This window comes from Cyanistes caeruleus, chromosome 20, assembly GCF_971803275.1.
Source record: "Cyanistes caeruleus chromosome 20, bCyaCae1.hap1.1, whole genome shotgun sequence".
NCBI lineage: Eukaryota > Metazoa > Chordata > Aves > Passeriformes > Paridae > Cyanistes > Cyanistes caeruleus.
The window spans coordinates 6,675,433-6,692,278 of NC_141720.1; the positions used below are offsets into that span (position 1 = coordinate 6,675,433).

Here is a 16,846-nt window from a genome sequence, read left to right on the forward strand (position 1 = left end):
TGGATACAAAGATGCCATTGTTTTATTTTGATTGTTTTCAAAAATCAAAACATTTTCAAACACAACTAAGTTACAAAATACAGCATAAAATGAGAATTTATACTTTTTTTTTTTTTCCCCCACATAGAAAGCAAAAATATATTCAGAATGAATTCCAAAACACTTTGCAGAGCCAATTGGTAGCTGACAGCCTGCTTGTGAGAGCTTCTCAGCCACTGGGAGAGGTCACTGTATTTCTGGGAGATGCACAAGTACAGCAGTGTATGTAGGAAATCAGAATCTTCTGCATCAGGACTCACAGTTAAATCTGGATGCTGTGCTGCCTAGAAGTATCTTATAATGCCCTCCACCTAATTGTGCCCCTGGAATACTGGAAGTATTCCTGCTGCAGGGGACAGCAACAGTTCCTTTTCTAGGGTCTTTTGTTGGAAAGGGGACTTGATTTTCACAGAGAAACTGGTCAATATTTCAGACTGGTCTGTTATTGAGCTCCTTAGTTAGACAGGACACCAGGAAGTTGAGAAAGACAAGGGGCTCCTTGCAGGAGTAGTTTCTGTCATTTATAAATACTATGAACATCAACAGCAGTTCAGGTATCTGAGAGTGGCTGCCTTGATCAGTCTAGAACCGTTGTAAGACCTGCAGTGAAACAGTGAAAGCCTCCTGTGCTGCAGATCTGTGACTGAAGGGAACAGTTTGTTTAGCCAGGAAGAGTCAGGCACACAGAACTCTTGAGGTGAAGACTTCTCCTGAAAAACTTCCTTGAAAAGAAAGTCATCAGTGCCCTGACCTTAATGTTGAATTCCCTTCCCATCAATCTGTACATGGGAGTTGGAGTAGATGATGTGCAGAGGTTCCTTCCAACCCGAACTATTCTGGGATAGCAACTGGCTTCCTCTAGCAGCAGCACATCTTGCCTTTACAGAGGCTATTATCCCCTTAAGATGATGAAATCACTGGTTTGACTTTCAACAGTGCTCCTCTATTTTTCATTAGTTCTTTCAGCCCAGTTTTCTCTCCTAAAAAGCAACTGTTTAACTGAACTGTGCAGGTGAGTGCCCTTATCAGGAGACCTTGGAGAACAGCTCCCACTGGAGATGTTCAGCTGAATTCCTCCTTGAACAAAGAGCTGAGCATCTTCCTCAGGGGAGGCAACAGAGCAAGGAATCAGTGTAATGGTAGGAAGTTGGTAGAGCTCATGCTGTCTAGAATTCCTCCACAATCTAGTGAACAGGTTCACACCTAGTTGACTAAGAGAGGACAAAAGGTCTCCCCTGAGCAGCACTAAGCATGGCCATGGCACAGAAGTCGTGGCACTGAGAAGCCAAACAGGGCCTTCCTCTCCTCACTCTCCCAAGCTCCTCCTGTGGAAGGTCCATCGCTGGCTACTTCTCCACTGCCCAGGCTTTGCACTCACATTCCTCAGCTACAACCGTTTGCAGAGCTGGGAACGGGGCCACTTCCACATTTCCACCCTGCACAGCTCAGGGTGGTGTGAGGTGGCAGAGGAGGGGCTGTCCCATAGAGCTCAGCAGCCCAGCTCTTCATCAGCTGGGACTTTTACAGCCAAGAGACTGACAGAAGTGACTCTAAGAAGCAAAGACTACAGATTAGGAGATTGGCTGCTCTCATCTGGCAAGTACTGAGTGCACAGAAGAGGGGAGTTTCTGTAATTCTCAAGATATTTTCACCAATAACCTGCAATTCAAATATGAATTTGGGGCTTGTATGGATGGAAGCTCGCTAATAGCAGAAAGGAGCTTTTATTATGGAACCTGCAGCACAACTTGGCTCCCTTCCTGGGAATTCAGGAGGGGCAACTTTTGGGGAAAGAATGTAGAATAAAGAATTCTTTTGGCACAGAATTTTCACAGAATCTAATGCTCTGTCTCTTCAGGATTATCTCATCTCCCCCACTTCCTTTAAATCTGATTAGCAAGACAGGATTCATGATTAACAATACAGGATTCTCCCTTGTTCCCCTCAAGGGCAGAACTGGGACATGTTAGAAAATCCTCTCCCTTTTCTTACCCAGAAAGAGGTACAACTACTTCCAGGGTTTTCTTTTTGCCTTCTGTAGAGGAGCAGGAAAGACCCTTCCCCGTTAAACAAAAGGGAATTACAGGCCTCTGAGCAGCAAAATAACAGTGATTTTCTGGGTTTTCTTTGATGCTGCTTTCCACCTTGATAAGCAATGCTATAACCAGCCATGGAACTCCTTACATACAAGACAGTTTTGATAAGGACAAGAGAGGGGATCCACTTCTTTTAGTTATAGCTACAACCCAACACCACACTGAATGATACAGCTGTATCTGCTCACCTTTCTGCAAATTTTAAGACATTGCTGACATTCCAGACAGCAACTGTTCTAATGCAATTCACTGAAGCATCAGCAAAATGCAGGTTCCTTGGGTTAGTTCCAAATCTAGGAAGTTAGAATAAACCTAGGCAACATTCCTTGAATAAGAAATAAGATTTTATCTATTGTATTACTGGTGCCGCAGTAAATCAAATTCAAAACATCTGTGCCTTTTATAGGAAGGGGGCATGTATGTGTAAAATGCTGGCAGTTTTTGTTGAATCCATAGAGAATCAGTTCTGGACTTAGTACAGTATGTCCCAAGAAATGTTGCTATTCCTGTTACCACTCTTTTTTCTTCTCATCCATGGAGACTCCGCCGGGACCCAGTGCAACCACAAGGAGGAGCCCTCCAATGACAGACATGGTCTGGAAGAAATCGTATCTGAGGAAGTCGTGCATGGGCTTGTAGGCTGGGACGGTCCAGAAGGCATTGAAGTAGATGTTGATGCCAAACAGCCAGATGACCAGAGTCAAGGCAGCCAGCTTAGTCTTGAAGCCAATGGCCACCAAGATAATCAGGGCTGTGCCCACAATGTTCTGCAGAATCTGCAAATTAAAAAGCCACAAAGAAACACCATTTACTTACAGTCTGTAGATACATACACCAACATCAGAGCAGAGCTTGGATAAGTTCAGTTGTCATGGCATAGACAACCTAATAATTTTTTCTAAATTCTTAATTTTACTTATCTATTTCATAAACATTGAACAGATCCTGCAGCCCATCTGGGCACTGGTGCTACATTCTAGTTGCTCAACTCAGACTTTAATGCTGGGATACTTACAGAAAAGAAGTTCATATCAAAGTGTAGCAGTGTCATGAACATGAGAACGAGCAGCACACGTCCCCCCAACTGCATGTACTGCTTTGGGGAGCTCTCCCTCATGGTGGGGACACCAGCAAACATGCTCTTCCCTTCTGAGCGGGACTCAGCCAGAAGCAGCAGCAAGCCTCCCCCAAGGGCAAGATTCCTACACAAATAGGGAAAAAAGGGGAAAAAAAAAGCAGTTTAGTACAGCTTGCACTGATCTACATCTGTAAGGTCTTATCTGAATTTCAGTAAGGATCTATGTGAGACTGAGGAGTGACTTGCTCTGCACCGTGGCACGTGGTGGGCTGTGTTAGACTTCCCAGCCCCAGCAGCACTGAGCACACCAAAGATTTTTGGGAACACAGCCTGCCAGGGAAGTCCAGCACCCACCACTCAGGCACTGTTGCTTCAGTGGCTCTTACAACACAAATTTACTTGTGTTAAAAGTTATTCTGTACCTCAGGTTTAGCCATATATGCCAAAGTAGTTCAGAGGTTGCTTTGAGAAAACAGAGCAGCAGCACTGCTGAAAAGTTACACATTGACAGGGCTGTAGTAAGCCCAGAGTATAGCTCTTGTGCTGGCCTCCTCTCAGAGGACTGGAAAGGTAACAGCCAGCCATCACTCAGGGCCTGACAGGAAAGCTCATGTTTGGAATTTTGTCTTCCTGTTAGGGAAGGTGGTAAGAGATTTAAAAGCCCAGAAACCACTTCAGTGACTGCATGCTGTAGTTTTCTCAGAAAATGGCTTCAGTCATGCAAAAGCAGAGTTGCTATTTTAGCCATTTAGAAAACAGAAGCAACTCTGATCAAGTGTAGACAGTTGGTTGAGCTCTCAGCCAGGTTAGCAGCAGAAGCACTTGGATCCTAGTGGGTTAGAATTAGTTTTTCCCTTCCTGAGCCTGCTGTCTACAGTTTAACACAGACTCTCCTGATTCTTCAAGAGCTGTCATTTCTTCTTTAAAGTAAATACATCACTTAAAATCTATTAAATACTATGTACAAATGTCATTCGCTCTGTCACCAAGTGCCAGTTTTCATTCTATTTCCATAAAAACTTCCAGAAGCAGGCATACCTCATCAAGAACTTCAGGTCCCATAGAATGCTGTATGCAATAGTCTAGGCAAAGAACAAAACAGGTTAAAACACCACATAAATTACACTGAAGTTCTGAATTTCTTTTACAATCTCAAGTCTGTATCAGCCACAGCAGAATTTGATTACAAATACAATATAGTTAGGGAAACAATGTAATTACATCAGTGTTGTCCAGTGAGTCTGTGTAACACAAAGAAGGGAAGCCAAATTTGATTTGTGCTTTAGGCCCCCAAAAATTCCCCGGTTTTGTAGGGGAAGGATGCTACTAGCTAGGATCCTTTGTGATGGGAACACAGCTGAAGGCCAAAGCAACTGCAAGTTCCACATTTGGCTTATTAACTGACATCCAGGTAAATTGCCAGCTACTTCTGCTAAATTGGTCAAGGTCAAGTATTGAATGAATGTCTCCAAGCTGACTAATTGCTATTACATCAATCCGGCACATCAGGAGAACAGAAGCAGCAAAATAGTTCAATGCCATCAAAGACTGGCACTAAGCCAGGGTGGAGAAAAATTCCAGGGTTGCAAGTTACATTTAAACATGTTGGGAGTACTGGGGCTAAGAGAGATTTGAAAGGTACTGTTTAGAAGGGATGAAGATTTAAGCCTCCTACCTGTAATGCTATAATTCCAAACAGTCCAAAGCAGGCATATTGCACAAAGTTCCTACTCAGCACCAGGATACAGCCACCTGAGTTGGAGAAATTGAACACAGTTACACTTGGAAAAGCTCCTGCAGGAATGCTAACTTGGATTTTCCTTTTTCTTTCAGTGAGATAACTGTAAGGGCCATCATGATGTATTACTTTTCCTTGAAAGGATAAAACCCAAAACCCTTCTCAAGTCTTCCATCAGAAAGCACCAACAGCCTTTGTCACTTTGACACGAAGACTGGCAACTGCATTAAATTAAATTAAATTAAACTCTACACAACATAGTGAGGGCAAAAAATCTAAATTCAGACAAGATAAGAAACTGGCAATCAGGAACAGCAAATCAGGGACATAATATAAACAGAACAGGATTTTTCCTCTCTCCATTTCAGACAGCCTAAACCTACCCAGCACATATATAGCAGTGCAGTACTTCTGGGATTATTTTGATTCCTGGGCTTTGGAGAAATTTCTGACACAAGCACCTCACTCAGGCTTAAATGCACCCTTATCCAGGATAAGAATTTGCCTTGGAGATGAATGCCCATAAAAACAGGAGGCTGAGAAAGTCTCAACATTGCCTCATTTAAGAGAACAGGAGTATTTAATTTAGAGAACTCTGGGTGTGGCTTGTATTTATGGATGCATGTACAGAACTGAAACCAGATTGTCCTGATGGATTCTTGGCACCTTTGACTCAGAGGCAGTGTGTCACAAGAAACTCTCCACGGCTGCTTCCAGGAAAGTCTGAAGCAGGTTAGCTCAGAGTTCTATTCATTCAGCCCATGTAGTACTATCAGTTCTGAGCTGTCAGGGGCTATTAGGAAATCAGTGAGGCATCCCACGCTGCCAGGATTCTCAGGGCTGCATCCATGCTGGAGTGCTCTGCCTGCACCTGAACAGTCCCAGAGCCACTTACTCAGCTGCCCGAAGAGGTTTATGAACACAAAGATGGAGGCCAGGAAGTAGCCACAGTTCCACGTGCCATCGATGTAGTCCCTCTGTTCACTCCACTGGAACCACATGCGGATGCCATCCTCCAGGAAGGTGCTGATGAGGCACAGCCGGGCCACGTGGGGCAGGTACTGCTTCGTTACCCTCAGGAACTGCACGAGCACACAGGGCATTAGCAGGGAAGGCAGGGAAAGGGACACTGCAGGGATAACAGAGCCCTGCTCTCTGCACACTGAGGTCAGCAGTTCTCATACACTTGGGGTCACCAACATGCAGGGAGAAATTTGGACTTGGATTTAATGAAATGCTTCTTCACCCACTGGGAGCAGCAGGGGAAACCTGTTGTCATTCTCCACTGGACCAGGACTTGGAAAAAAGTAGAATCCAGAAGCACATTTCTGTGTTACAGGAACTGTGCTTTGATGGAGTTCTCGCTAATGAAGGCTGACCTTGGTTTTAGTTTCTCCATCTCAGGGTTTCATGTTACAGCTCAGCTATCAGCCCAGAGCTGAAAGGGCAATCCTGCTCCCAGCCATGTGCTTAGGCACTCGGCACCCTAGAACAACCCTGATTCAAGGAGCCAGGCTCATAGAAGACAAGTTCTGTACAAATTAAAAAGCATTACTAAATTTTTTGCCAAGCTCATTCCCTCCAACAGCTCAGTGAAAACAAAAAACATGTACTCAAGCAGATCTTAGCTCTACATAACCACTGCATGGAATTGCACCCTCTATCCTTTAGGCAGGCTTTTACTTCCATTAAAAGGAGCATCATCTGCAGGAAGGAAACAGACGTTTATAGCCACCGTTCAGTGCAGTGGTTAAAAGGAAATGATATCACAACAGATGCTGAGCTTTAGGTTTTTGGAGTGGAAGATGTATGGGCACTCTTCATCTTGCAGGCTCCTGGATCAGTTTGCTCTGCAAATTAGAGTAACTAAAGGAACAAATACAAAATTGCCAACAGAGTCTAGAGGATCGTGTTCTATAGGGCTGTGGAAGTCCATGGGAAAGCTTACTGACTCTGGGTTAGGACAAATGTTTTAACAGTCCAATTTCTAGGCAGCACTGGTTATTACTTAATTGAGACTTCCACCAGGAAGGAGACATTTCTGACAGTTTATTCCTGCCAGCAACAGTCATTCAATACTAAAGGCTATGCAAATGGGAAGCCTAGCTCACTGTACAACTATAGATTATCACAAGAAAAAAAATCAGCAAACATCCTTAATAGTCAATTAAATAGTTAATATTGGAACAAACTGCACTGCTGTACTACCTGTACCCAGAGTCTAAGGGTCAAAATTCACCTTAATCAAGTGCATTTTAAGTGCAGCTGTACTCTGTCTCCAGGCTGCCACTTCAGGCTTTTTTAAGCCATGTCAACAGTTGGATGAATGAGTCAGAAGAGAATTTCTGATCTTTGTCACTCACTGAATGAGAAACATCTTGGTTTACAGCTTTCCTCCCTCCTGGGTTTCACTGTGAGGTTGAGGAAACTTGCTGAGGAATACTAAGAATAAAGTTCTTACAAACCAGAAGTCTTTTAAGTCTTGTAAGATACAGAACAAGCAACTTTGGTCTAGAAAGAAATGAAAGAAGACAAGTGCTGGGAATCTGTAAGGAAAGGATAAAACCAGTGCTTTGGAAAGGCTGAAAAAAAAAGCAACAAATAGTAGAGAATATCTTCCTCCAGGCCTCATCTTTGCTGTCTTGAAGTGGAAACTGATCTCATTTTCCCCTTCCTTGGAGCCATGAACAGCACAGGTAAAGGATCCAAGAAGACATTTAACATTGCCAACATTCTCTTGGCATACAGAGGGAATTTAACAGTGGCCATTAAACACGAGTGCACACATCCAATGGGCTCCAGACAAGTCAGAGAGGCTGCAGCCTATGGCAACTCCAGTTCTAAGCAACCTCATGGCACACACATCATCCCTGGGCACCCACAACTCCTGGAGCTGCACTCAAATCAAGCCTCTTGTACACAGCAAACTCAGAAACAGAAACAACCTGTGGGAACAAAAACCCAAGCCAAAGGAACCAGGAGATCCAGAGAGAAAGGAAGATAACAACTACACCACAAGTACAGGAAGAGAATGTAACAGGTATCAAGTGATTTCACAATTAGAGGATCTGGATGTAAATCATTCAAGTAATTTAACTCAAGATGGAATAAATGACAAGAAACATGAGAGCTCCAGCAGTGGGACTCAGTGAATAGAACTAATCACCCTGGGGTTGGCCCTGCACAGCACCAGCACTGTGTGGCTCAAAAGATGCTCCCTAAGCCCACTTCCTTTAAGACCCAGATAAAGTGGCATAATTGGGAAAATTGGTGGCTGCAGTTCAATATCTGCAGCTAAGAAATGGAACCTGAAAGACACCCTGCATTGAGCACAACACATCCAAATCCAAACTGCTGGCAACGCCAGAGGTGGCAGCACTAAACTCACAACATCAAATAACTACTACAGGGCTTTTTCTGCTCTGGGCTTTGTATCAACTACTCTCCACATGTTCTGTCTCATTAGAAGAGGTGAAACATCATGAGAATAGACAAGAAAATGCTAAATAAAGCTATTTTAAAGAAGAACAGCTGGTTGTGTGTTGGCAGCCAAGTCACTGGCATACGCCAGAGGGGCTTTGTGTTGCCACTTCCCCCTCTAATGGGATTAAAAAGGCAAAGATATATTTAAATGTCCCTTTAAGTTTAATGACCAAAGGTGTACAAGAAGATCTAGAGATCCTTTAATCAAAGCTCTGCTCAACTGCCCATTTTTCTAATGGAAGACTGAAATTTTCAAACCCATAAAGGCCTGACCAAAAGAGAGGCAATAAAGTGATTCATTTTGACCCCACCTCTAACAGTTTCAAATGTGCTGAAAGTCCACTCTATTTTGATAAAAGTGTACATACCATGGTACAATTACAGGTATTTTAAGTCAAATAAACGGACATGGGTTCGGAATTTTTGCAGGTATGTTCTGTCCAAACACAAAGCCTTTTCCTGTGTATTCTTGGATCAGGGAAGTTCTGATTATGATGAGGAACTGCTGATCTATACAGCAACCCTCCTGAGTTGCACAGCATTATTAGTCTAGAGCTTCTGATAAGGCGTGTCCCAAATATCTTGAATACTTTAAAGGAATTTCTTTGTTCTGGGAGAACAAATTCCTCCAGCAGCCTGGGACACCACTGATCTTTCCCCAAAGAGGATACTCAATCCAATGGCACAGAGAAAAATCACTTTCACCAGCTTGGATACATTCACTCAAAGAAATCCCACTCCAAAATCATAGGGAGAGCAATCACAACATAAGCCCATCACATTCTGCAAAACAGGATATTGAGGACAAGAAATAATGGGTTCAAACTGAAAGAGGGAAATAAAAGTTAGAAATTAGGGAGAAATTACCTGTGAGGGTGGGGATACCCTGGCACAGGTTGCCCAGATAAACTGTGGCTGGCCCTGGATCCCTGGAAGTGTCCAAGGCCAGGTTGGACAGGGCTTGGAGCATCCTGGGAGAGTGGAAGATCCCTGCTCATGGTTGGGGCTGGAACAAGATGAGCTTTAAGGTCTCTTCCAGCCCAAATGGCTCTGTGATTCTATATCAGAATTATCTGGACAAGATACATCAGCATTTATCTTGAAAAATTAAATAAACTCCCCCAGTCTGGCTCTCTCTTGCAGCTCTCTCACTGCTGTGCAATGACTCAATGGTATCCTCACACTTTTGTCCACGAATCTTTTTTTTTGAACAGCAAAATACCAAGCAGCAACATTCCTAAGGATTTATTCCTAAATATTACTACAGACACTAGGAAAGCTGCCTGAGATCTGCTCCCTCTTAGGAAGGGATTACAAAAGAGAGACAATCCTAAACATTCCATGCAGACAGCTATTTCCAGTACTTGGTAGCTGCACTGAAAGGGTTGCCACGTAATATTTTAACAAAAAACACTAAAAATAGGCTTAATTTCTGAGTGTGTAAATTGTTGAATAAATAACAATGGGCTGGTGTTACAGTGTCCCTTCCACTGCAATTCCTTACAGCTCAGAGCAGGCTATTACCAGCAATCTCACCCCCAGCATTGCTCCTCACTCAACCTAAACATGGAGAGAACTGAACTAAGAGGGGAAAAAAAAAACCTTCAATTTTTTTTCTCCTGCCAGTTCAGCTCCCCAGTTCAATGACAGAAGCACTAGTGAGAGAGAAAAGGGGATTGGAGCCTTGGGAGAAGTAGGACAAGCCCTTTCACTGACAACTGTCTGTCTGGCAAGCTTAGCTGCCTGTAAGACAGTGCACTAGTTCACCTCTGGATTAAGAGCCACTTACTACTGCTGAGTATCTTGCCATCTAGGGCATAATTTGCTAATTCAAAGAGAAATTACAGGATCTTAGAAAATCTAAACTTTACTGTTTGAATTTAAAGAACAGATTATTCTTGCTTTTGTAAGAGACAGTCAGGATTTTCTGATAAACCATGGAATTAGCACCAACATTCTTCCACAGGGGTTTTATGCTACAGAAATTAAGACTCATTATGTGCTGAGTACAGAGAGTGGAAAAAGCAAGAACATAGCTGAGAATGTATTCAGCTCCCAGAACAGCCATTGTCCAGCCTCCACCAGGGGAGTTTCACCACAATTTCAGTCCAAACATTCCAAGTACTTTTTTTAATCCAAGATGAACTAACAGCTCCTCTAATGCCAAGTGTTAACTTCACAATATATACCAAAGGTTAGTGTTTAGCAAGTCACTCCTACGTTGGTGTGACACTGAGCTTTAGCAGCATGGACAACACTGAAAGGTTCTGATTGAGCTACTAGGCAGAATTATCACAGGAGTTATTACTCAGAACACCATAAAATTATTTTGCAATCTGATGGCAAGAGTAGCAAAACTCTAAATTCTGCAGCTCAAGGCAAGTCTCATCTTTAAACAGGATGTGGCCGAGCACAAGTAAATGTGTGCCATTTAAAACTCACTTCAGGAGAAGGCAAACTACATTTAAGCTGGACAAAAGAGCTTTCAGCAGTGTGAAAAAATGGGGTGTTAAGGATATCTAGAAATAACCCTGCAGGAATAAATAGAGAGGTGTTATAAAAAGGTCAGGACAAGCACTGCAAATTTTGGCAAGTAATGTGAACACTGCAGTGATGGTTTACCTTCTCCTCTAAAAGGTGCAAGAGGACAAGATAAACAGAGAATGACCAAGATAATCCAGATATCCCTTAAACTGGGTATTCCACACACCACAAGAAACTCTGTCTCTAAATCGAGTCTTCCATCTGGGGGTGGGGAGGAAGTGCAGAACAGGTTTTCCCAGTGAAATCAGTGAAAGACAGAGGCAGCACAGCCCCCTCAGAGCTGTGACGTGTTATTGTGCACCACACAACTCACACTAAATCACAGTGGTTGTAGATCCAGGCAGAATCAGATTTTCCAGCCAATTTGCTGAATATGATTACTTGCTGTCTCTTATTGTTGATTAGATGAATCACCATGACTGTGAAGATCTTTGCAACACCATCCCCAGCAGAGCAACTACTTACACTCAAAATATTCCTGCTGTCACTCATTGTAAGAGTTCACAAACTTCTATTTAACAGAGAAATCACTCGGGCCTCCACTGAAATAAACGTAAGGTTTACAAGACAACATCAGCTTGCTTGCTTTCCTTTTGCCCCAATCCTAAGCACAGCACCACGGTGCTGACCAACCTTTTCCAGTTTGGGCTTCCAGACATGGGTCAGGGTTTCATGAAATTGCAGAATGGGTTAGAAAGACTCTAGATCTCATCTTGTTCCAAACCCCTACTATGGGGTAATTCCACTATCTCAGGTTGCTCCAAGCCCTGTCCAACCTGTCCTTGAACTCTTCCAGGGATGGGGCAGCCACAGCTTCTCTGGGCACCCTGTGCCAGGGCCTCCCCACCGTCACAGGGAGGAATTTCTTCCCAATATCCCATCTAACGCTGCCAGGTTGGATAACGCGGTCACTCTCCTGTCCCTGCCAGCTCACACCGGCTCCCCACACCCCTCTGTGCCCTCTTCACCAGCCGGGACGCCTCCTGCTCTCTTTCCATTTAATCCCTCCTGAGAGAAGCCCTGTCCCCAGGGAGAACTCGCTGTACGAGAGGCTCGGGCGCTCACTCGAGGGCAGGGGCGGCCGCCAGGCCTACAGCGGTGGGAGCCGGGCCCGGGGTCCCCTCCGAGGAAACTTCCAGGAAAGATGGAAACAGACTACTTCCAGAACAGGTAGTGAGAAAGCAAAGTAGAATGGCTACAAATTAAAAGAGGGGAAACTTAGGTTGGATACTGGGAAGAAATTCCTCCCTGTGAGGGTGGGGAAACCCTGGCACAGGGTGCCCAGAGAAGCTGTGGCTGCCCCATCCCTGGAAGGGTCCAAGGCCAGGTTGGACAGGGCTTGAAGCAACCTGGTCTAGTGGAAGGTGTCCCTGCCTATGGCAGGGGCTGGAACGAGGCGACCTTTAGGATCCCTCCCAGCCCAAACCACTCCACGGCTCTATAATTCCATAAACCCACCGCCCCGCCACAGCGCGGCCCCGAGGAGGCAGCGACCCCGCCGCCATCCCGGCCTGCCTCAGCCAGGCCCCTCAGCGTGGCCCCACCGCACAAAGGCCGCTGTGCGGGCGGTGGGTGGGGGGAAGACGGGAGGGCACCCACCTGGTCGGCGAAGTCCTCGGCGGTGTTCATAATGTCGTTGTGGCCCATGGCGGGGCCCGGGCTAGCTCTGGGCGGGCGGGGCGGTGGCGGGGCTGGGCCGCGCTCGGTGCAGGCGCTGCCACGTCGGACGGGCCGGGCCTTGAAGGCGCCGCCGCGCCGGCGCGCGGGGGGCGGGGCCTCCCCGCCGGGACACGCCCCCGGCACGCCCCCGGCGCTCCTGAGGGGTGGGGGGGGTGTCTCACCCCCTCAGGGCCGCTGCCCCGCGGGAGGCCGGGTTATGTCCCCACCATGGAAAAATACGAGGTGCTGCCCCCAGGCTCAAGCTCATCCCGGGGATAAGCGGGTGGCTGCAGCGTTGTGGGGGTATAGGTGGTGCTGGAGGGGTCTGTGACCAGGGCAGGGGCTGTGAGTACCCTTGGGAAGTAGTGTACGTAGCTCTGAGTGGATTAAGTGATGCTGGAGGGGTTTCCGAGGGGTACATGGCCCTGGGGAATGGTGTTGGTACCCCTGGGAGCAGCACACAACCATAGGAGGTGGGGGTTGAGTGGCCTTGGGTGGGTTATGGGGTCCTGGAGGGGGGGTGGATGGTCCTGGGGGTGTTTTCAGCACGTCCTGAAGACGAGGGAAGGGAAGGCCTGTGTTCCTCTCAGGAACTGGGGTGAAGGTGGGGATGTCCCTAGTCCTGCCATGGGAAACTGGAGGTGTTCCCTGTTTGGAAGGTTTCCATGGAAAAGTGAATGAAAGGGTTTTTTTGCCTCGGTTGTTCTGCCCTAGCTGAGCAGGTGCTCTGGGTGTGTCCTGTGCTCGGCAGGTGCTGGAGCAGCTCCAGCCCGGGGCACTGGGCACGATGCTGGCAGCTCAACTGAAAACAGACAAGGGTGCCCAGAAGAAATATGCAATAAAGCAGGTGAGCAGGCAGTTGCTATGAAAATAAGAATTGGGCATGTTTATTGTCTCCAGGGGCACCATGATAGCAGCAGGAGGCCTATGCTGGGCAGCTAAGCTGCTGGGTAAGAGTAGGGTTGCTCCTCACTGTGCTGCTTTTTGGGAAAATGGAAGATTCAAATCAGTTTACTGGAATGTTGAGGCTCAAAGTGGGGAAAGGGCAGCAGCCTAGTTAGGACCCTTCAGTGTTCTCACCTCAGCTCACTGCTGCCCTGACAGTGCAGAAGCACTGTCTGTCACACACGTATTTCAGCTCTGTCTTACCCATCTCCTAACGCCAAAACTGCCCCAAACTTTAGAGATTTGACCTATCATTGTAGTTTTATGTCATTTGCAGTCCAGTCACCTTGATAAGAGTGTTTTGGTTTGAAGTTCCCTGGTGTTTCTGTCTCACCCCTGTCTTTTGTTTGGTGCAGGTTGAATGCATTGACCAACATCAAGCAAATGCGGCCTTGAAGGAGGTATTGGTGCAGTCTTTTCTTTACTACTTAACTTACAAAGACCAAAGTCTTGATAGAAGCAAGTCTACAAGGATTAGCTGAGTAAATAATAAGTAAATCAGGTAGGACTATTTGAGGTGTGCTCTCTGCCCTCTGCTTGGGCTCAGGCCAGGGTTTTGTATTAATTGCTCTTATTTTTGAATATATAAATTCAAATGGACAGCTCTTCTCAGAGGATAGTTCTTTCTCAGAATTTTTATTTGTTTTGTGAAGCCAAAGAACAAAATTCATCATTTTGGCCTTTAAGCTGTAGGAGAACCTTGGTCTGTTTGTAGTTTATTATTAATAACTTGATGTCTAGATAACATATTTCATGATATGCTCATTTCTCAGAGTTGGACTTTTTTATTGTGAATGGTTTTCTCCTTTGTTGTACTTTTTTTTTGTTGTTGTTTTTGGTGCAAACTCGTTGCAATGCCTTGAATAAGAAGCATCAGATATACTCTTAAAATACAAAAAATGTTTTCAATAAAATATGTGGAATAGCACATGATGGATGAGTCTCCCAGTGCCCAGTATGCACAGCATTTGGAGTTGGAAAAGGAGGAGAATGAATGTTTGTGCAGATGTTTTATCCTGGTCAGAGAGGTGACCTCTTTCTGTACCAAATATGGCATTACCAGTAAAACTTGATCAAATTTTTCTGTTGAAATAAATATTGAAATACATCTATTAAAATAAATGCAGTTCTGCCATCCAGGAGCGTCGCTCTTTTTAGTTTTTCTGTTGTGCTTGCACAGCCACAAACACAACTACAGGAGAGTAACCTAAATTCTTTATATCTTTCACATAATCAGCAAATTTGCTGAAGTGATTAGGATTTGATAGAGCCCTGCACAGAAACCACCTGCAAGGAGATAAAAATCTCTTGTGCCGTTGTATTTGCTGAGGTTCAAGCTTGCAGGGAGGTTACAGGAAATAATGGCTGCACTTGAAAAATCATTCTGACTTATATTCTGAGAAATGTTTTCAAGTTTGGATGTCAGGAGCTCAAGAAGGGGGTGGTTCACACATCATCTTCCTGTGGATCAGTTTATACCTTTGAATCTCACAAGGCTGTTGCAGCAGTGAGTAGAGTCTGGGTGAAATATTTTCTTTCTTTCCACATTTGTGTATGTAAATATTTAACAGAGCTTGCACTTTGGAAGAGTTTGATCAGAAATGTGACATAAAGAAGTGAGGAACTCTCTTTGGGTTATTATTTATGGTCCTGTTAAAGGGAAGGACTGTGTAGCTCTAGAAAGCTGTCTCTATTTTATCTTTCTTTTTCTATGCAGGCAATGGATTTGCTAAAACTCCGCCACCCTAACATCTGTACTTACAAGGAATTGTTTATGACTTGGAATAATGAGGTGAGAATGGAGCAGGATTGGTTAAACTGGAATGTGTGGTTTATACTCTAGGCACAAGAGTATATTCACAGATTTAAATTTGGGGTCATTGGGGTGAGATGCTAAAAAAGTTGTTTTTTTTTTATTTAAAACAATCCTGATTATTTTTTTTTTTGGCTCCTGAATACACACACTAAAAACCTGTGAATATGTATGGATTGGAGCCCATCACATGGCAGACTCACAGTTCTGATCAGAATAAGTGTGCAATTCTGATTTTCACACCAGCATGAAAACCTTTCTATAGGGGACCATGAGAAGCTGAAAGCCCTGACTCATTTATTTGCAGATTTTCTTCAGTACTTGGACAGAATCTTTGATGATTTTATGGACGTATAATTGATTTGAATCATCCTATAGAGCTTCAGATAAGATGCTTGATAGTTGTGGTTTGTTTTATGTGCTAAAACAATGAGCATACTGTATTTTAATGGAAGAAATTAAATATTGTCTCTTTCGTGAGACAATAATCATCTCAGAACCCTTTTGTACTGTGAACATCACACCCACCAGTCTGGTTTTGTCTTTCTTACCTGCAAACAATTCAGTGATTTTGGTGCAATGTTTTATTGCAGGTCTCATCTCTGTTCCTCTGCCTGGTAATGCAGCACTCAGGCCAAGGAGATCTTTCAGCTCTGATAAAGGAAAAGAGGCAGAAATCAGAAAAGATAACAGACATGGTAAAAAGTACAGAAGAGGCATCTGTTTGAACTGAGAGATTTGTTGCTATTATGGTATTCCTTCTTTCTGAAAATCCTCCCTAAACCTTCAAAGCACAGGAGGGTGGTTTTGGAAACTCACTTCTGAAAGATATTTGAAAGTTACTCTTTCATGTCTATTTCCCTCCACAGGTGGTTCAGAAGTTCCTGGGACAGATGGTGGATGCTTTGTTTTACATACACAAACAAAATATTTGGCACAGGTGAGCAGAAATCTTGTTCTCTTTGTCTGACTGGCCCTTGTTCTTTACAGTGTTGGTTCAGCACAGTGCTCAGAGGCAGGGAATTTTACTCTTCCAAAAGAAGAAGTAGGGAGTAGGAATTCCAGACTTTAGATTTGTTTGGTTTTTTTTTTACTTCCAAAGTTACTTATTTCCTGAGTTTTGTCTGGAATACTCATTTGACTGAGGTGTTATCTCTTGTTTTTTTGTTGTTTTTTTTTAATATTTAAAAAATTGTCCATCTCTGTAAATGCTCACATTTTGCTGGCTGTGATGGACAAAGTTTGCATATCTAAATAGGAGACAGCCCTTGCATTCCATGCTCAGATAAATTTGTGTCCCAAGCACAAATTTGAAAGTATTTAGAGAGGAAAGTAATTGTATATTTGTTGATAAACACTTGTATATTTAAAAAAACCCAAAAAACAAACAACAAAACACAAACAAAAAATGTCCAAACCAATTTCCACTCAAAAAGCCCACTACAAAAACC

General features: G+C 44.2%; 2 protein-coding genes across 10 annotated transcripts in view; one reads left to right on the forward strand and one right to left on the reverse strand.

The window, feature by feature from the left end:
* Positions 1–12,754, reverse strand: SURF4 (surfeit 4). 2 transcript variants are annotated; one of them, XM_086858325.1, is made up of 7 exons: positions 12,578–12,727; positions 11,444–11,520; positions 5,847–6,033; positions 4,889–4,965; positions 4,252–4,295; positions 3,151–3,337; positions 1–2,911 (listed from the first exon to the last, which is right to left on the reverse strand). In XM_086858325.1, exons 2-7 carry the CDS (start codon positions 11,468–11,470, stop codon positions 2,645–2,647), a joined length of 789 nt encoding a protein of 262 aa, XP_086714451.1. In that variant the 5' UTR covers positions 11,471–11,520; positions 12,578–12,727; the 3' UTR covers positions 1–2,644. The 2 variants fall into 2 exon arrangements, with proteins under 2 accessions (XP_086714451.1, XP_086714450.1); XM_086858324.1 differs by lacking the exon at positions 11,444–11,520 and having other exon boundaries at positions 12,578–12,754.
* The window catches only part of STKLD1 (serine/threonine kinase like domain containing 1), a 12,326-nt gene continuing 8,222 nt past the window's right edge, over positions 12,743–16,846 (forward strand). For 2 of the 8 annotated variants that reach the window (XM_086858315.1, XM_086858317.1), the window contains exons 1-6: positions 12,743–12,880; positions 13,389–13,484; positions 13,939–13,983; positions 15,300–15,374; positions 15,989–16,147; positions 16,265–16,335. In XM_086858315.1, coding sequence (XP_086714441.1) covers positions 16,145–16,147; positions 16,265–16,335 — 74 coding nt within the window. In that variant the 5' untranslated portion in view covers positions 12,743–12,880; positions 13,389–13,484; positions 13,939–13,983; positions 15,300–15,374; positions 15,989–16,144. Of the gene's footprint in view, positions 12,881–13,351; positions 13,485–13,938; positions 13,984–15,299; positions 15,375–15,988; positions 16,148–16,264; positions 16,336–16,846 lie in introns of all 8 variants that reach the window. The other 6 variants (XM_086858316.1, XM_086858318.1, XM_023938272.2 and 3 more) reach the window with 5 other exon arrangements.

Coding starts and splice junctions, on each gene's coding strand:
- SURF4 (XM_086858324.1), bottom strand. CDS start 12,625: ATGGGCCACAACGACATTATGAACACCGCCGAGGACTTCGCCGACCAG. Junction 6,034..12,577: donor CCGAGGACTTCGCCGACCAG/GTGGGTGCCCTC, acceptor GTGCTCGTGCAG/TTCCTGAGGGTAACGAAGCA. Junction 4,296..4,888: donor TTGGAATTATAGCATTACAG/GTAGGAGGCTTA, acceptor TTCTTTGCCTAG/ACTATTGCATACAGCATTCT.